General features: G+C 40.7%; 1 protein-coding gene and 1 long non-coding RNA gene across 2 annotated transcripts; one reads left to right on the forward strand and one right to left on the reverse strand.

Moving 5' to 3' along the window:
* Positions 1 to 897: 897 nt before the first annotated feature.
* Positions 898 to 2,823, forward strand: LOC138896948 (uncharacterized). The gene is made up of 2 exons (XR_011410581.1): positions 898 to 1,271; positions 2,514 to 2,823. It is a non-coding gene; the product is annotated as an uncharacterized lncRNA (long non-coding RNA).
* A 9,807-nt stretch (positions 2,824 to 12,630) lies between these two features.
* Positions 12,631 to 13,284, reverse strand: LOC138898024 (uncharacterized). Its single transcript, XM_070184054.1, has one exon. It carries the CDS (start codon positions 13,282 to 13,284, stop codon positions 12,631 to 12,633), a length of 654 nt encoding a protein of 217 aa, XP_070040155.1.
* Positions 13,285 to 21,497: the final 8,213 nt, after the last annotated feature.

Genomic DNA, 21,497 nt, shown 5'->3' on the forward strand with positions numbered 1-21,497 from the left:
GACAAAAAGACCAAAATTTTACTACCACCAAAATATTCTTGAGAACTTCCGTCTAATCTTTTGGTTTTACTAACTCATTTGGCCGTTACTTCACTTGTCAAACATTGAAATCATTATTTATAAGTTAAAATTTATTCAACGGTATTTGTCATTATTTCAGTTTTAACTTGTAGTAGAAAATTTTTGAAATTGAAATTTTGTTTGAGGAAGTGAAATAATACTTTCACGCCTAAGATCTTAATTTTTTCAAGTAAAATTTATGTCGTGTGAATACGTAATTTTTGTCCCAAATACGAAACTAATCCTAAAATGTTTGAAATAGTTTTAATTGTTTTTCTTAGAATTATAAGAATTGTGTTTGTTTATTTGATTGCACTTTATTGCATTAATAGATTATTTGCATCATTGCATCATTAGAGATTTTAAAATCATATAAAAATAAAATAAAACAAAATATTCTTTAGCTTTGATTTTTAATTGCATCATTAGCGTTTAATTACAAATAGTGACATATCCAAAATGAAAATAAAAAAAATAGTTACATTAGTTGTTCCTTTGCATTTTTCGACTCATCAATTATTTTAATTGTTAATTAGATTAGTTTTACAACAATTAGGTAGGTTCAAATTAGAGTCCAATTTAAGAGGTTATATTTGAGATCAAAAGAGAAGGGGACAATCGATTTGGGCCAGTGTTCAAGCAGCCCATGTGGTTTCAAAAAAATGCAGCAAACCACTCCATAAATCCGGTCCAGTCCCACCCCAAGGCCAAACGACGTCGTTTTGAAGCAAAGCAATCCCAATCGTCCATCAAATCTAATCCAACGACCCGTAACTAACCTCTCATCCCCTTTTAAGTATCGGACCTGGACCCCCCTACCCCTCAAAACCCTCTCAAGTCGTCTCTCATCTTACATCGCTCACTCCCCGTCGTCTTTGCCGCCGGAAATCGCCAATAACCTCAAACTTTCACCAAATAATCCCCACCCTCTCCTCTTTCCAAATCCATTAACCTTTCCCTTCAAAACCTTCCCGTTTTTGTTTGTAGATCTATGAAACCAAACCCTAGCCGCCACTTGCCCCCTTTTCAATTTCTCGACTAATTTTCCTCTTTACGGTTGGAATTTACATCAGTTGAGATCTCTTGATGAGATTTATCCATTGATGTAAAACTCAGTCTGTTTCTTAGAGGTCATATTTTGGTCAACCAGTCGTTGTCCGGCAAGAACCTGACTGAGGTCACCCCTTTTGTTTTATCTCGAGTTCAAATAGGTATAATTCATTTCTTTCTTTTTTTCTTTTACTGTTTTCAACCTTGTGATTCTTTACGATGTCCGATTTTGTTTAGTCATTTAAGTCTAGAGGTTTAGAGTCATTTTCTATTTGAATTGATTAGTTTAAATTGTATATTTGTTTAATTAACATGCTTAGTCAATTGTTGATTCATTTGATTCACGTTTAGTTTGTATTAATTTGGTCTAGTTAATTGTTGTGTGATAAAAATTTATTGTTGTTAAGTGAAGAAGAGCAGTAGATTTTGGATAAATGTTGAGATAAAAGAAAAGGTTAAAAGAAGTTGTATTAACAAAATCTTGAGGGAGCTAAAGAAAATAAGAAAACTTAGGTAATCATTATGTTAACTGTCTAGGGTGTTTCTAGAAGAGAGGGTTAAGGACTAAAAAGCAATAAAACAATAAAAATTAGGTCAAAATGGGACTTAAAGGTTAAAATACAGAAAAAGGGGCTGGAAAGAAAGAGAGATAATAGAATGGACGGTCGTTAGAATATTCTATATAACAACCCACTCATTCACTGATTATTCACACACACATTCATTCTGCATTTTCACAGATATTCCTTCTCACACTCTGATATTTATCACCCTCACTCTCTTACCTTCACGAATAGAAAACACATCAGTAGCTAGAAATTCTGAAAAAAAATCAAAAAAAAAAAAAGAAGCTCCAGATCTGCAGAAAACAAAAACTCCCAAAATACAAAAAAAAAAAAGGAATTTCAAACTGTTTCTAATTTTGGCTAGGTTTTTTCAATTGATTTTTGGGGTTTTCTCAAGAGGGTTTTGATTTGGAAGTTTGAAGTTGTATGTTGATTCTCTGCCGTTTTCTATTTGGAGTTGTTGTATCTACTTTGCTGAGCTCGTTGAACTGGTTTTCTGCTTGTATGTGGCTCATTCCAATATCTTCCTTGTTCAGTTAGGTCAGTTCAAATCTCATTCCAACATCTGCCTTTATATGGCTCATTCCAATATCAGTGAATGATCAAAAATGATCAAAATTGCTAACTGTTTGCCTGATTCTATTGATCTGTTACTCTCATATGTGATAATTGTGTTTGAATATGCCATATGGGAACTTAGACGTGTGCAATTGTTGATATTAATATGACTGGAAACCTGACCTATTATTAGATGTTTGTCTAGATTAGATTGATCTCTTCACAAGAATAATTGTTATTGGTTATCAAATCACCTTTGGTTTATTGCATGCTTTCAAGCTCGAATATGACTTTAAGGAAGATGGAAATACATGGAAGCATGTTGAGTATGAGATAGTAAAGGTCTTTCTTTGGACAATGAGTTTCACAACTATATAGTTTAAACATAGTGTAATGGAAGCTCAAGGATGACTGTAATTCATTAGAATTGTTATTTGTGTAATATTGAACCGATATGTAAATTTCTATAATTATTCTAGTCTGTTATAATTAAATATAGATTTTGGATGATCTTATGATAATAATTGAGGCCATGGGAAAATGTGAGCCTGTAATAGTATTTATCAATAGTAATGATAAATTTGCAAAATCACAATTGTTTCAGTAGTTTGTATTCACGTTTGTTCAGTAGTTTGTATTCACATTTGATGCTTGTTGAAAAAATTGGTATTTTGCCCAAGCGGGGCAGCCCAATCAAAGCCAAACTGAGCTTGGTTCTGGGCACTTTGTTTGCTTCTGGGCTCAATTTTGAGCCCAACCAAATGCTAGGAACCTTATGTTCAAAGGCTTGGCCATGCCAAAGGACAATGACACTTTGGGCTTGCTGTAAGCCCATCTTTTGTCCACTTTTGAGGTCCTAATGTGAATTCTTAATCAAACCCAATTGATAACTTTTCACCCTAAATGTCAGCCCGAGTTAATCATCGAACAAAAGGGAAGTTATGGATTAATGTGGTTTCATAGATAATATACACTCTAGATATGTGAATTCACATTCAGCTTAGTCACAAAATAATTTCACAAGTTATGAGACCTCTTCCAACAATCCCAAACATTAAGAAAATTAATCTTTGAATATGCGTAGAATGCTTTAGGCATGTTTCTTAATTTATTATCGTGGTTGTGTATACGTTCACATGACACAATTATGACCCCAAAATAAATCGAGGTACGTGTTCGCGTGACTTTCGGCAAACAATTAGAATAATAATAAAGTATTATTAATTGTGTACACATGTGACATGATTTTGGCACAATAAACAAAACGGATACACACACGTGATTCGTTTCAAAGATAATCCATAATGTGATAATCAAAGAAATTTAAAAGCGACAAAAGGTAAAAATGCACATAGGTTTAAAAATACGTAATTAACACTTAATTAAGCCAGGTATGATTAAAAGCGACCGTGCTAAAACTACGGAATGCAGGAGTGCCTAACACCTTCTCCCGGGTTAACAGAATTTCTTACCCGATCTTCTATGTTTCGCAGACTTTAAACATAGTCATTTTCTTGATTTGGGATTTAAATAATTGGTGACTCGGAACATCGCAATTAAATAATTCTGAGTGGCGAATCTTTTAAAATAAATTAATCCCATTTCAAATAATATCACTTCAAGTGGAAAAACTCATTTCCCCATAAAAATGAGGCGTGACAGCTCTGACGACTCTACTGGGAAAAAGAACCCAGAACTTCTAGTTCAGAGTTCAGAATTCGAGCTTGTAATGTGATCTATAATTGGCTTTGTTAATTGTATGATATTACTGTATTTGTGGACCTAATGTGCTAAATGTCGCTTATTTATCGCTTTGATATTACTTGAACTGTATTAAACTATCTTCTTATGCCTTCCTTCTGAGTCTTCTGAATTATTGGTGTACACGTGCGCGTGACCTATTTTTTTGTTAGAGGTCATACCAATTTGAACGAGGTTGGGTCAGTAACTAGGCCGGGTAGACTTTCGTGCTCCCGGTACGTTGCCCCCACCTCGGCTCGAGTTGTCCACTTGGGTAAGTCAGGTTTAAAACATACCCCCCAGGATTTAAACCTAGAATAATATAGCCTCATGCCGTATCCCTAGTAGGAACTTTTGTTTGCATCACGTGCATTTGACTTTGGGGACTCTAACACAGGGTTGGGTCCGTCTAGGACAGATGTACCCAAAATTACAAGACCATCCTAATGCATCTTACGTGCTACTTGGGCATTTTGTTTGATTTGGTTTGCATGTTGACCGGTTTCTAGAATAGGGATAGAAAATTAAAAATAAGAAAGACTGAGAAGTAGGAGAGAATTCATCCGATTTCAAAAAATCCCGGTATTGGAAAAATCTTGAAACTCTGCTGAATTTTTGAAAAAAAGAAAAAAAGAAAGGTCATTTCAAAATGAGCCAAAATTTTCAAGTGTCATGTTTCCCTTGTTTGGTCAAAACTTACGAACTACGCGGGGTCTTATTCTCACTGGATGTGAGATACGTAAACAACCTTCATAGTGTTCGGTCCCATTTTTGCAAAAATAACCAAAAAGAAAGAATTGTGTTTAGTGTTGTTTTCAAAACAAATAAGTCGACCCTGTTTCGGTTAATCCCAAACTGATTCTCTCGGAATAGCCTTAGAACATCTTCAACGAGTCGAAGGACTATTCTCGCAAGAACGGACTTGTCTGTCAATTGGGCGTCATTTTTACCATAATTTCCTCCCCCGGCCTTAAAGCTTTCCTTGGAAGTACGAAGGGGCCATATTTGCAAAAATAGCCACCCCTTTCCTTGGTCATAATTGCATAAATAGCCACCATCTCTTTGACTTTTCTTAAAAATTGGGTAATTTACAAAAGATTGTTTTGCAAAAAGAGTTCAATGATATTGTCTTTTAAACTATTGTCAACTCTAACCTTAACCACCCACAAGTACAAAATGAGCACTGTCCAGAACACACCGTTGACGGTTGTAGGCGAGGCTCCACTTCGGCTTCAGATTTGGTGGTATGACTTGGGGGAATATGGTCAGAAATAGGTCACCAAACACATGGGAGCCCTCACAGACATTATGAAAGTTAAACCACAGGACGATTTGATTGAGGCAGTAGTGACCTTTTGGGATCCCGCTTCACAATATCTTCTGCTTCTCCGGTTTTGAGCTTAGTCTCACCTTAGAAGTGATAGCTGGATGTTCCGGTTTTGGCATGGATTTGAGAAACGAGAAATTCATATTCCCAAGGGCTCTTTCTGTACACTGGTTCTTCGATCTTCTGAATATCGATAAGCAAATCAAAAAGACCAACGTAGTCAGAGGGTGTTGTTTTTTTTACTTCCTATACTCCAGGTTCGGGCATATTAATGGGTTCAAAATGCATCATAGGGCCTTAACAACAAGCAGGACAAGGATACATGGCAGATTCACCGTCGCTTCGCCTTCCTAGTGGCATTTATGGGAATTATGGTCTTCCCAAATTAGGAGTGGCCAATTGACACCGCATAGCTAGGATTGTACACCTCACTACCAAAGAACATCACACTCTTGCCCCGATTATTCTATTAGACATTTATCGAGTGTTGACTTTATGTAAGTCCGGGGTAAAATTCTTCGAAGGGTGCAATGTTTTGTTGCAAATATTGTTGATTGAGCATCTCCAACATCACCCTAAGTTCATGAGCTATGGTCCGAGCAAGGACAATTTCATTGAGAGGTACGGAGAAAGAGTAAAAGATTACAACTAGCCAGAAGGGGTGGAAGCCTGGATATCCCACCCGAGATCTTTAAACGCAAGTCAAATTGAGTGGACTTTGGGATGGCTCCCGGTAAGAGAGGTGATACACATGTCAGCCTTAAAAAGTTATTTGTTATTGTTGGCTTTGAGATGTGTACAGCCGTATGTGCCACAGAGAGTTCAAAGACAGCTAGGGAGGTACCAAGTAGTGCCTGAGGATGAAGATTTGAGTGTACAAGTGATTGAGCTACATCACGAAGCCCCACTCCTCTGTCACGATCCAAATTCTCCCTCCGTGAATTTTCATGACGGCACCTAGTCTCTACGACTAGGTAAGCCTAACACTTTGCGAAAATGAAATGAAAACATGAAAATTAACAACTAACAGTAGTAGATAATCTATATAAGCAATTGAGATGCTGTTCGGCATATACATTAGTCAACTCTCGGAATATACATAACACACCCAAGAACCGGAACACCGTAAGTCACAAGCTTCTACGAGATTCTAAATGTTCTATACATCACTGTCTATAGAAATAAGGGAAGAATAAACATAGGGGAATAGAGGGGGACTTCGGGGATCTGCGGGCGCGGGCAGATGTACCTTGAAGTCTCCGAAAATAGCAACGACTGCAACTAAGGACGAGGCTGGTAGGAGGAACCTGGATCTGCAGACGAAAAATATGTGCAGGAAACGGTGTGAGTACACCACAACGGTACCCAATAAGTGCCAAGCCTAATCTCGATCAAGTAGTGATGAGGTCAAGTCAGGGCCCTACTGGTATATATATATATAATAAAAACAAGGCAGAATGATATATCACAATAAAATAAAGACAGAAATTTAACAAGAATGAAAACATAGAAAGGTAACAGCTCATTACATAGAAATAACATAGGGGATCTCCCGAGATACCGTCTCATAGTCCCAAACGTAAATGTGCAGGGAAGTAAATATGCAAGACAGGGGGATCTCCCGGAATCCCGTTACGTAGTCCCAAAGTAAATGTGCAAGGGGATCTCCCAGAATACCGTTCTGTAGTCCCAAAATTAAATATACAGAGGGATCTCCCGGAATACAGTTCTGTAGTCCCAAAAGTAAATACACATCTCAAACAATAGAATTCAACAACTACAACACGAGATCCTACAATTTAAACTAAGTACAAGACAAGGAAAAATAGAAAATTTACTAGACATGCTGCACGGAGTTCAGATAAACAATTAAGGCAAGTAGTCATGTTGTTCTAATCTAACAAGATACTACACATGCTGATATGACTCAAATAAGAAGGAAAACATGTTATTACTTAGTAGAAATCGGGTTTTTACAACAATTAGCCCGTGTACGTACTCGGCACCTCACGTACACGACACTCACATATCAAAACAGTACCAAATCCTAAGGGGAGTTCCCCCACACAAGGTTTGGCAAGCCACTTACCTCGAACCAAGCTCAATCAATCTGTAACAATGCTCTTTCCATGAATATCCAACTCCGAATGGCCAAAATCTAGCCAAAATTAATAACATAACATAAATATAACTAAAAGGAACTAATCTAGCTAATGAAATCAAAGCTAAAGCAAGAAATTGGAAAATCGCCCTAAAAACCTCCTCGGGCTCATGTCTCGAAATCTGGTAAAAGTCATAACATATGAACACCCATTCACTCACGAGTTCACTCATACCAAAATTACTCAAATCCGATACCAAAATATCGATCAAAATTCCAAAATTCGGCCTAAGAACATTTGTCAACTTTTCCCCAAATTTTCAACCCCAAATCCGAAATTAAATGGAGAAAACAACTATAGATTAATGGAATACAACCAAAAACGAGTTAGGAATCATTACCCCAAAGCTTCCTCTGAAAATCCCTTAAATAATCGCCAAATTCCGAGCTCTCAAGTCCAAAAATGAAGAATGAAATCAAACCCTCGCACTTAGCCCTTTTTCTGCTAGTCAAACCGCTTCTGCAGGCCTTCAACCGCATCTGCGGTTTCGCACCTACAGAAATTCCATCGCAGGTACGGTTTTCACTTAAAACTCCTCGCCTGCTTCTACGATCAAAAGGTCGCACCTGCGTGTGCGCACCTGTGGTCCTCCACCGCGCCTGCGATCTCTCCAGCGCGTCTGTGGACATCACAGATGCGGAACTCACCTCGCACATGCGGCCCCTGACCACTCTCTCCAAATCCGCTTCTGCGCTTAATCATCCACACGTGTGGTCCCGCACCTGCGGTTCCCCCATCGCAGGTGCGAAACACCAGAAACCATGAAACTTTAGAAATTTCCGAAGTTTAATATTTCCTCCGTTAAGCATCCGAAACACACCCGAGGCCCCCGGGACCACAACCAAACATACAAATCAATCCTAAAACACCATACGAACTTAGTCGAGCTCTCAAACCATATCAAACAACTCTAAAATCATGAATCATCCTCCGATTCAAACTTAAAAAACTTGAAACATCCAAATTCGACAATCGATGCCGAAACTAACCAAATCACATTCGATTGACCCCAAATTTTGCACACAAGTAGTATTCAACCCTACAGACCTACTCTAACTTTCGGAATCAGAATCCGACCCCGATATCAAACATTCCACTATCGGTCAAAATCTCCAAAACTTTGACTTTCGCCATTTCAAGCCTAAATGAGCTACAGACCTCCAAAACACAATCCGGACACGTCCATAAGTCCAAAATCACCTAACTGAGCTAACGGATCCGATAGAACTCCATTCCGGAGTCGTTTTCATACAGTTCCGATTGCGATCCAAATCCTAAGGCTTAAGCTCTTATTTAGGGACTAAGTGTCCCAAAACACTTCAAAAACCAAAACAAAACCTCCCTGTAAGTCACAATAGCATAAAAAGATACGACGGAAGTAGTTAATAGGAGATCGAGGTTATAACTGTCAAAATGATCGGCTAGGTCATCACATCCTCCCCCTCTTAAAACAGTTGTTCGTCCTCGAACGAGTATAGAGACATAACTGAAGCTGTGAACAAATGAGGATAATGACTGCCCATATCCTGCTCGGTCTCCCAAGTCGCCTCCTCGACCGACTGACACCTCAACTGAACCTTTACTGAAACAATGTTCTTTGACCTTAGCTTTCTGACCTGCATGTCCAAAATAGCCACTAGCTCCTCAACATAAGATAGGTCCTTATCCAACCGGACTGAGCTGAAATCCAATACATTAGCCAGATCACCGTGATACTTCCAGAGCATAGAAACGTGGAATACCAGATGAACTCCCGCTAGGCTGGGATGTAAGGCAATCTCATAAGCAACCTCCCCAACACGCCACAATACCTCAAAAGGACCAATGTACCTCGGGTTCAGCTTGCCCTTCTTTTCGAGCCTCATAACGCCCTTCATAGGCGATACCCGAAGCAAGACCCGCTTTCCAACCATGAATGCTACATCGCGAACCCTCCGGTCTGCATAACTCTTCTGTCTGGACTGGGCTGTGCGAAATCGATCCTGAATCACCTTTACCTTATCCAGGGCATCCTGGACCAAGTCTGTACCCAATAATCTGGCCTCGCCCGGCTCGAACCAACCCACTGGGGACCGATACCGCCTACTATACAAAGCCTCATACGGTGCCATATGGATGCTCGACTGATATCTGTTGTTGTAGGAAAATTCCGCAAGTGGCAAGAAGTGATCCCATGACCCTCCACACTCCATCACACACGTACAGAGCATATCCTCTAATATCTGAATAGTGCACTCGGACTATCCGTCCGTCTGAGGGTGAAATGTTATGCTCAGCTCCACTCTAGTACCCAACTCATGTTGTGTGGCTCTCCAGAATCGTGATGTAAACTGCGTACCCCGATTAGAGATAATAGATACCGGTATGCCATGAAGCCTGACGATCTCACGAATGTATATTCGAGCTAACTGTTTGGAAGAATATGTAGTCATCACAGGAATGAAATGAGCTGACTTGGTCAGCCTATCCACAATCACCCAAACCACATCAAACCTCCGCCGAGTCCGTGGGAGTTCAACAACGAAATCCATAGTGATCCGCTCCCATTTCCATTTCGAAATCTATAACTTTTGAAGCAACCCATCCGGTCGTTGATGCTCATACTTCACCTGCTGGCAATTTAGGCACCGAGCCACATACTCCACTATGTCCTTCATTCTCCTCCACCGGTAATGCTGCCTCAAGTCCTGATATATTTTCGCGGCACCCGAATGAATGGAGTACCGCGAGCTATGAGCCTTCTGAAGAATCAACTCACGCAAACCATCTACATTAGGCACACATAGCATGTCCTGCATCCTCAATGCGCCATCATCCCCAATAGTGACCTCCTTAGCATCACCGTGCTGGACCATGTCCTTAAGGACAAGCAGGTGGGGGTCATCATACTGATGCTCCCTGATATGATCATTAAGAGAAGACCGAGAGACTACACAAGCCAACACTCGACTCGGCTAAAAAATATCCAATCTCACAAACTGACTGGCTAAGGCCTGAACATCCAATGCTAAGGGTCTCTCTGCTGCGGGAAGATATGCTAAACTCCCTAAACTATCCGCCCGACGACTCAAAGTATCGGCCACCACATTGGCCTTTCCCGGGTGGTACAAAATGGTGATATCATAATCCTTAAGTAGCTCCAACCACCTCCCCTGACGCAAATTAAGATCCTTTTGCTTGAACAGATGTTGCAAACTCTGATGATCAGTGTAAATCTCACAAGGAACACCGTACAAAATAGTGGCGCCAAATCTTCAAGGCATGAACAATATCTTCTAACTCAAGGTCGTGGACATGATAGTTCTTCTCATTCCCCTTTAACTGCCTGGACGCGTAGGCAATCACCCTACCGTCCTGCATCAACACCGTGCCAAGATCAATTCGCGATGCATCACAATATACAGTGTAGGACCCCGAACCTGTAGGCAATACCAAAACTGGGGCTGTAGTCAAAGTTGTCTTGAGTTTCTGAAAGCTCTTCTCACACTCCTCTGTCCACCTGAACGGAGCACCCTTCTGGGTCAGCCTAGTCATAGGTGCTGCAATAGATGAGAATCCCTCTACAAAATGACGGTAATACCCCGCCAAACCAAGAAAATTGCTTATCTCTGTAGCTGATGACGGTCTAGGCCAACTCTGCACTGCCTCCACCTTCTTCGGATCTACCTTGATCCCATCACTCAATACTACATGACCCAAGAACGCCACTGAGTCTAGCCAAAACTCACACTTCGAAAATTTTGCATACAACCTCTTTTCTCTCAGAGTCTGAAGCACAATCCTCAGGTGTTGCTCATGATCCTCCCGAGTCCAGGAGTACATCATAATGTCGTCAACAAACACAATGACGAAGGAGTCAAGATAAGGCCGGAACACACTGTGCATCAAATGCATAAAGGTTGCTGGGGAATTGGTCAGCCCAAAAGACATAACAAGAAACTCATAGTGACCGTATCGGGTCCTTAAGGCAGTCTTCGGGATATCTAGCTCCCGAATCTTCAACTGATGATAGCCTGAACGTAAGTCAATCTTGGAAAATACACTGTCACCTTGTAACTGATCAAATAAGTCATCAATACGAGGAAATAGATACATGTTCTTCACTGTAACTTTGTTCAGCTGGCGATAATCAATACACATACGCATAGAACCATCCATCTTCTTCATAAACAAGACCGGAGCACCCCAATGAGACACGCTGGGTCAAATGAAGCCCTTATAAAGCAACTCCTGCAACTGCTTCATCAACTCCTTCAACTCAGGAGGAGCCATACGGTATGGAGGAATAGAGATGGGCTGAGTTCCCGGCAACAAATCAATGCCGAAATCAATATCTCTATCGGGCGACATGCCCAAAAAATCAGCTGGAAACACATCTGGGAAATCCCTCACTATTGGAACTGACTCAACTGTAGGGGTATCAATACTGACATCTCTCACATAAGCTAAATACGCGTCATACCCCTTCTCAACCATTCGTTGAGCCTTAAGAAATGAAATAACTTTGCGGGGAGTATACTCTAAGGTACCTCTCCACTCTAATCGCGGTAAGCTTGGCATAGATAGCATCACGATTTTAGCGTGACAATCAAGAATAACATAGTGGAGCGACAACCAGTCCATGCCCAAGATAACATCAAAATCTACCATGCTGAGTAATAATAAATCGACTTTGGTCTCAAAACCACTAAGAGCAATCAAACACGACCGATATACGTGGTCCACAATAAGAGAATCTCCCATAGGAGTAGACACATAAGCATGGTAACTCAAAGAATCCCGTGATACGCCCAAATGTGGGGCAAAATAAGAGGACACATAGGAATACGTAGAGCGTGGGTCAAATAATACCGGTGTATCTCTATGATAGACTGGACCAATACCTGTAATGATAGAGTTGGAAGCAACTGCCTCTGCATGAGCCGGAAGAGCATAATACCTGGCCTGGCCTCCCCCTCTAGGGAGACCTCGACCTCTCCGACCTCCACCTCGAGCTTGTTGAGCAGGTGGGGCGGTAGCTGATGTTGGATTCGTAGCCTGAGGACCTAGTGGAGCACATGGTGGCTGAGAAGTCTGTGGAGGTGCACCCCTCCTAAGTCTGGGGGAAATCCCTCATGATATAGCGAGTGTCGCCACACTCAAAATAACCCCTCGGAGGGCATAACTGTTATGACTGACTCGGGCCAGGTCTACTGGACTGGCCGCTGATAGCACCCCGAACAGGAGGCACACTAGATACTGGCAGTGCATAATAAGGCTCCTGGGGTCTAGAAGGGGCTAGAACACCACTGGCGGCTGGAAGAGCTGAATGAACAGGGCAACTCACATAACCCCTACCATGTCGAGCTGCTGCGTCGCAAGCTCCAGAATAATAACCAGTCTCTTGAGACCTCTTGGCCTCCCTCTCCTCTCTGTCCCGAGAAAGCATGCCCTCCAATCTCCTGGCAATGCTCACAACCTGCTGATAAGAGATATCCATCTCCAACTCCTTGGCCATACTGATTCTGATGCTGGGGTGGAGTCCATCATTAAAGCGATGAACCCTCTCCCGAACTATAGCAACCAATGCCGGTGCATGTCGAGCCAAATCACTGAAATGGACTGCAAACTCTGACACAGTCATAGAACCCTGGCGCAATTGCTCAAACTCTGCGCGCCATGCATCCCTGAGGCTCTGAGGGACATACTCTCTCAAATACATATCCGAGAACTGAGTCCATGTGAGTGAGACTGCCTCGTCTAGATTACTCAACTCATAAGCATGCCACCACTGATAGGTTGCTCCTCTAAGTTGGAAAGTGGTAAAAGAAATCCCACTCATCTCCGCTACGCCCATAGTACGAGAATACGATGACACTCCTCCAGAAAACCCTGAGCATCATCTGTAGCCAATCCGCTGAAGGTAGGTGGGTGGTACTTCTTGTACCTCTCAAGTCTGAGCTGCTCCGCCTCAGAAGCGACTGTCCTGGTCTCATGTTGAACCGGAGCTACTGACTACATAGGAATAAACTCTAGGGCCTGATCAACCTGGACCCTCTGCTCAAGAGTACGGGCTGCGGGAGTCTGTGCCCCTCCCCTGGCCTGAGATGTGGCGGGAGCTAGTGGAATCAGTCCAGCATGAGCTAAGGTGCTGAACATGCTCATGAACTGGGCTAGAGTCTCCTGGAGGGCTGGTGCAGCAATAGAAACCTCCGGTGCCTGCCCTCCAGCTTGAGCTACTGGGGGCTCCTCTGTCGTAGCTCGCGCGGTTGCTCTGGCTGCACCTCGTGGTCATCCTCTACCCCAGCCCCGGCATTTGGCATCTCTAGCAGAGGGAACGGGTGCCTGGTCATCAGATCTCCCAGTATGGGTCCTCACCATCTGTGAGAAAGAATAAAATAGAGAATTTTAGAATTTGATGCCAATAACTCACACGACAAGGAATCAAAAGAAGTATGATTGTTCCTACAGTTCCATAGCCTCCCGAAAATAAGTAGATGTCTCCGTACCGATTTGCGAGACTCTAATAAACCGGCTTATGACTCACGACACTTATGAATCTAGAGCTCTGATACCAACTTGTCACGACCCAAATTCTCCCTCCGTGAATTGTCATGACGGCACCTAGTCTCTACGCCTAGGTAAGCCTAACACTTTGCGAAAATGAAATGAAAACATGAAAATTAACAACTAACAGTAGCAGATAATCTATATAAGTAATTGAGATGCTGCTCGGCATATACAATAGTCAACTCTCGGAATATACATAACACACCCAAGACCCGGAACACCGTAAGTCACAAGCTTCTACAAGATTCTAACTGTTCTATACATCACTATCTATAGAAATAAGGGAAGAATGAACATAGGGGAATAGAGGGGGACTCCGAGGATCTGCGGGCGTGGGCAGATGTACCTTGAAGTCTCCAAAAACAGCAGCGACTGCAACTAAGGATGAGGCTGGTAGGAGGAACCTGGATCTGCAGACGAAAAATATGTACAGGAAAGGGCGTGAGTACACCACAACGGTACCCAGTAAGTGCCAAGCTTAACCTCGGTCGAGTAGTGACGAGGTCAGGTCAGGGCCCTATTGGTATATATATATATATATATATATATATATATATATATATATATATATATATATATATATATATAATAAAAATAAGGCAGAATGAAATATCGCAATAAAATAAAGACAGAAATTTAACAAGAATGAAAACATAAAAAGGTAACAGCTCAGTACACAGAAATAACAACAGGGGATCTCCCGAGATACCGTCTCATAGTCCCAAACATAAATATGCAGGAAAGTAAATATGCAAGACAGAGGGATCTCTCGGAATCCCGTTCTGTAGTCCCAAAGTAAATGTGCAGGGGAATCTCCCGGAATACCGTTCCGTAGTTCCAAAAGTAAATATGTAGAGTGATCTCTCGGAATACCGTTCCGTAGTCCCAAAAGTAAATACACAGCTCAAACAATAGAATTCAACAACTACAACACGAGATCCTACAATTTAAACTAAGTACAAGACAAGGAAAAACAGGAAATTTACTAGACATGCTGCACGAAGTTCAGATAAACAATTAAGGCAAGTAGTCATGCTGTTCTAATCTAACATGATACTACACATGCTGATATGACTCAAATAAGAAGAAAAATAGGTTATTACTAGCAGAAATCGGGTTTTTACAACAATTAGCCCGTGTACGTACTCGTCAACTCATGTACACGACGCTCACATATCAAAACAGTCCCAAATCCTAAGGGGAGTTCCCCCACACAAGGTTAGGCAAGCCACTTACGTCGAACCAAGCTCAATCAATCCATAACAATGCTCTTTCCACGAATATCCAACTCCGAATGGCCAAAATCTAGCCAAAATTAATTACATAACATAAATATAACTATAAGGAACTAATCTAGCTAATGAAATCAAAGCTAAAGCAAGAAATTAGAAAATCGCCATAAAAAGCCTCCCTGGACCCACGTCTCAGAATCGGGTAAAAGTCACAAAATATGAACACCCATTCACTCACGAGTTCACTCATACCAAAATTACTCAAATCCGATACCAAAATCTAGATCAAAATCCCAAAATTCGGCCTAAGAACGTTTCTCAACTTTTCCCCAAATTTTCAACCCCAAATCCGAAATTAAATGGAGAAAACAACTATAGATTAATGGAATACTACAAAAAATGAGTTAGGAATCATTACCCCAAAGCTTCCTCTGAAAATCCCTCAAAAAATCGCCAAATTCCGAGCTCTCAAGTCAAAAAATAAAGAATGAAATCAAACCCTCGCACTTAGCCCCTTTTCTGCCAGTCAAACCGCTTCTGCGGGCCTTCAACCGCATCTGCGTTTCCGCACATGCGAAAATTCCATCGCAGGTGCGGTTTTCACTTTAAACTCCTTGCCCGTTTTTGCGATCAAAAGGTCGCACCTGCGGACCTATGTCCTCGTCTGCGGTCCTCCACCACTCCTGCGATCTCTCCAGCGCGTCTGTGGGAATCGCAGATACGAAACTCACCTCACACTTGCGACCCCTAACCACTCCCTCCAAATCCGCTTCTGCGCTTAATCATCCGCACGTGCGGCCCCGCGCTTGCGGTTCCCCCATCGCAGGTGCGAAACACCAGAAACCAGCAAACTTCAGAAATTTCCTAAGTCTAATATTTCCTTCGTTAAGCATCCGAAACACACCCGAGGCCCCCGGGACCTCAACCAAACATACCAACCAATCTTAAAATACCATACGAACTTAGTCGGGCCCTCAAACCACATCAAACAACTCTAAAATCACCAATCATCCTCGGACGTGGTTTGGTTGGTTTCCGATTGACCCCAAATTTTACACACAAATCGTGTTCAACCCTACAGACCTACTCCAACTTCCAAAATCGGAATCCGACCCCGATATCAAACATTCCACTACCGATCAAAATCTCCAAAACTTTGACTTTTGCCATTTCAAGCCCAAATGAGATGCAGACCTCCAAAACACAATCCGGACACGTGCCTAAGTCCAAAGTCACCTAAAAGGGCTAACAGAACCGATGTAACACCATTCTGGAGTCGTCTTTACACAATTCCGACTACGATCCAAATCCTAAGGCTTAAGCTCCCGTTTAGGGACTAAGTGTCCCAAAATACTCCAAAAACCAAAATGAAACCTTCAGATAAGTCACAATAGCAGAAAAAGATATATGGGAAGCAGTTAATAGGGGATCAGGGCTATAACTTTCAAAACGATCGACCGGGTCATCACATTCTCGAGGCTTTATTCTAGCAAATTTGGAATGGTTGTTGGTACTTGAAAGATGATACCCAGGTGTTGCATCCTGCGAGAGGTGAGGTAGATCCGGGTTATGCTATGTGGTTTGGGAAGAGGTCTCGTTTAGATGATGAGTCAGAGTCCAAACCCAAAAGGCCCGCAAAAAGGCCGCATGTTCAAGCCTTTGATGATAAAACCCAAGGACGGTTGGCCTGGGGTGAAAAGGAAAAGGGATACCAAGAAACTATTCATGCCTTAGAAGAAAAGCTAAGAAACCTCAAATTTGAGAATGACTTACAAGCGCAAGAGGCTGAAGATGAAAAGAAAAGTCTGATCCGTGAGAATGAAGCCCTCTGTGCTCAACTCCAACAGATGAATAAATCCTCTGAGGTGCCAGCCAGATATTGGAAAGACCAAAGGACTATTGCCAGCTTGCTAGAGAAAATGCAAGATTATGATGTCACTCTTGAAAATACCGAAAAGGCATTAGGAAAAGCCAAGGAAAAGATTGTCAACTAAGAGGGGAGGTAAAATGTCACGCCCCAAACTCGGGGAGCACGACCGGCGCTCAACCGAGTGAACCCGGCCGAGCAAGCCTGTTAGATTTTCTTATACCCAAACTCATCCATGAATAAAGAGGAGATGTACTCCATTAATCAAATATTGAAAAAATTTCATTAACAACTCCCATTCACTTCCATTAGCAGCTTCATTCATAACTTCCAAAATATTACAAGTTTATAAATATAATGGAAAACATGTTTGCCAAATACCAACATTTTTAGTTCAATTCCCAACATCGACTACCACCCACAACCTGTCTACGGAGCCTCTAAGTACAACACAAGAGTAGGATGAAAGTGCCGGCAACAAGGCCCCAGCTATACCTCAAACACAATGTATAACTCTAATGACATCAGGCTCAAAATAGAGTAGGGCTCACCAAAACTTGCTGAATAGAGAGCGACTGCTAACGAGGACCAAAGCTGCCCGCTGATGAACCACCATCCATTAAAGATGCAGCGCCTCCGACAAAAGGGACATTAGTACATATGAAATAGTACTAGTATCTAAAGCTAACTATCCTCTTTCAAAATAGAATGCCAATGTAAGAAAGAAAAAATAGTGGAAACAACAATCAACAATCAATGATATTCAAATGCCAAGTTAAAACATAATAATTTCCAAAATATGAAGATAACAATGTAAAGTGATAATCAAAATATGATTATAATATTATTTTTGGTTGGGAGATCTTTAGCACCAATATATCACTGTTCACAAAATCACCTTGTACAATACCAATGTTCATAATACCAATACCACCGTACTTTTAGCATAGAGTCCAATCACGACCCGATCGGCTAGGCCGTCTCACCGCAATGCCGTATGGATCGACATTATCCTTTTCTATCAATCAATCTCATCCCAATTAAGGGAAATAATTTTATCACATCAATCTCATCCCAAATAAGGGGAATAATTTTACCACATCATTCTCATCCCAAACAAGGGGAATAATTCACAAAAATAACATAGGTACAAATGTATTTACCTCATCATCTTTCACATTGTATGAATCTCCACTAGTATTTTCAACCAATAACATCAACAATATTCCCTTGGCTCTTTTGGCCATTCACAAGATTCTTTATTCAAGGCACGGTGGCCGTATTTGATATTTCACACTTTTATTTCTTCCCTCTCATGTATCATCATCATAAATATCAACATATATAATATTTCGGAAATTACAACTTTAAGTTCATTAGAAATGAATAATTTAAGCACAATAGATTTCTTTCCGAGAAATGGAGTAAAATACTTGGCAATTGATGCGCAAGTTAAGCATTTGTTAAAACAACCACATATGGGCATGACTTGAGTTCATAAGCTTTTAGGTAATTCTATTTTCGAAGTCAATTCGGAATAGTTGAATCAAAGCTCATTTCATAACCTTTCTCACATCGTTTCATTTCATTGGCACCATTGGCCACAAGTATAACTTTCACTCTTGGCACGTTGGCCACACTTTATATCCCCAATTCACTTATTTTACTCCCAACCATCTTTATAGATTATCAGCAATAAGATATTTCCAATCAAGACTTTAGGTACACATATGAGCAATTAAGATTATTAATCATATTGAGTTTTCTCACACAATTTGGCATCATAGCCTTCATTTGAAACACAACTCAAAGACATAGCATTTTAATACACATATCATTCTTTAACACATTCCCAAAAGATAACATAATGTGATTGGAACATTCGAAACACGTTTTGAATACATAATTCTCGATACTTTGCTTATTCGGGACAATCGAATTTATTGGGAATAACTCGGAACATAGAATAAGGAACTTGAGACAACCATACTTGAAACTTACGGGAACATCATTGAATTCAATTCTAAGAGAGTAGTTTAGCCAACATACCTCGCTTTGAGCTTTTCTTAAATTACTACAACGTTCTGAAAATTCTAGCAATCCCAATCTATTTTGAGACATAACAAAATTAAACATAAATTAGGAAGATATTCATGGTTTCTGCTCATTTGAGCGTTGTATCAAATACTAGGTGTACAAATTTGGCTACAAGGTTCTTCTACAAGATTTTCTTCATTCCATAACCCAATCTTTACTTATTTGAGCTCAACAATCTTTCCACAAACCTTATTGGTACAAGCATATATACATAATACTCTTACACCCAAGAATCATACTCCCAATCACCCATCTTTTATCCCAAACTCGAAATTGAAGACTAGGGATTTGAATCTTACCTCTTAGATGAAGATCTTGTGAGATTTCCTTGTTGGATTTCAAAGCTTGGACAAGATATTGATGAAAAAAGCACTTGAGCTTCTTAATCTCTCTAGAACACTCTCACTTCTCTCTAAAAACCTTATATAATTGCCCCAAAATAAGCCCCAAAGCTATTTATCAAAATAGGGTCGGGTTATGAAAATAAAAAAATTAACCCTCCAAAATCAGGTCTGCGATCGCATAATGGACCGCAGAATGGGTATGTGGGTCACACAATTAACCGTGAAACTAGTGCCCAAAAATGGGCTGTACTGGTCCATTCTGCGACCAGTTTTACGGTCCGCAGACCATTTCTGCGGCCCGCAGAATGATTCTACGATGGCAGAATTGGCCGCAAAATCACCTTCTACCAGCCTTAGGTAATTTGGTCATAACTTCTTGTAGGTGTGTCCAAATGACAAACGGTTTGAAGAGTTAGAAACTAGACTCGAAGATATTTAATTTGATAGATCATACATCATATAAATCCTTATATATATGTAGATATGCTCATCCAAAGGTTGGTCTTGTGCGTACTCATTTGGAACTTTTAGCCTATCATGTAATTTCCAACTTGACTTGGACTTAGGGCTTTCCTTAGACTACACATCACTTATAATATGCCTCGTACACTTATTATCATATCCAATTGATATCCATTGTATTAATAGTCCTCATCTGCACACAAAATAATATAATTAGTGCAATTCAACTTTCTTAATAGCGCTTAAGTACTTCAAAATTTTCCGGGGAGCTACATAAAAGACCGCGTGAAGTTTTCACAACAGATGAAGCAACATCACAATGAAGAGGACTTCGCCCTTAGGAAAGAGTTGGGTGCCCTGGAAGAGGCGTTGGGTCGGCAGTCCAAGGAATTTGGAGCAAAAAAGGAACATTGCTATGCGTTGATCAACAAGCTAGAAGGTGATGTAGTAAACCTGCAAAACCAGAACAACAGAGCAGGGCAAGTAGTGGAAGCACGAAAACAACAAATTGGATGATATCTCAAGGAAGGGGGTGCTACTAAGCTCAGAATCAAAGAAATAACTGACTACAATGTGATGGAATGCCATGAATGTGAGAATATGACTAAAGATATGTTCTTTGCTTCAGTGTTGTCTTTCGCTCGCCAGTTCATAGCTGACCTAGAGTTCCTTCATGGTGGGCTTCCAGGCGGGCCCGCGACGTGACCGACCGATATCACCCGAGACCCTGGATTAGAGTTTGAGAGTTATCTATCTTTTTAATTGTTCAGTCGTGGAGTCTATAGTTTACTTTTCTCGCATCGAGTTTGTTTCCCTTCATTTGTTTCGAGTATATTGCCTCTGCTTTGAGTATGTACGTTTTCCTATTAAAGTCAGTTGTTGATGTTTTCGAGTCCTTTGTAATAAAAAAACCCAAAAAGATTTTATTAATAAAATACTGAAAACCCCAAAATTTCTTTGCTTTCATTTTACATTCATTTTCCTGAACTACGCAATGGTCTGATTCATGCAGCGTCATGATACGTAGGCAATCCACATCGAATGCGATCATAGCCATAAACAAAACTGAGCAAAAAATCAACAAAAAAGAGAAAAATAAATTAAAAAAACTAAAACAAAGAGTTACAAAACAAAAAGAGAAAAAACAAAGAGCGACAAAAGACAAAAGAGAAAAACCAGGAGTGACAAAACAAAAAACCAAAAGAGAGCGAGAAATAGAAGAAAAGAGTACGGACATTTAAAAGCCAAGATGAAACACGCGACCGTTGCAAACACATGGTAGAAACGTTTAATTGTTTAGGTGCATTGCGTCCCAATGTGCGATTTTCTATATGTTAAATGTTTCAAAACTAACAAGGTTGTTGTGCGTGCAATTTAGCCAGGTTCTATTCAGGTGATTGGTTTTTGTTAGTAATCTGGCTTCCCATCCCTACTTCACAATATCTAAAGGAAAGGCTCCGATGGCCTCTGAAAGAAATCTAAA

Source organism: Nicotiana tomentosiformis, chromosome 8 (assembly GCF_000390325.3).
Source record: "Nicotiana tomentosiformis chromosome 8, ASM39032v3, whole genome shotgun sequence".
NCBI classification, from domain to species: Eukaryota; Viridiplantae; Streptophyta; class Magnoliopsida; order Solanales; family Solanaceae; genus Nicotiana; species Nicotiana tomentosiformis.

What these genes read in the sequence shown, in the direction of transcription:
- LOC138898024 (XM_070184054.1), bottom strand. Translation starts at nt 13,284, where the DNA reads ATGAGTGGGATTTCTTTTACCACTTTCCAACTTAGAGGAGCAACCTAT.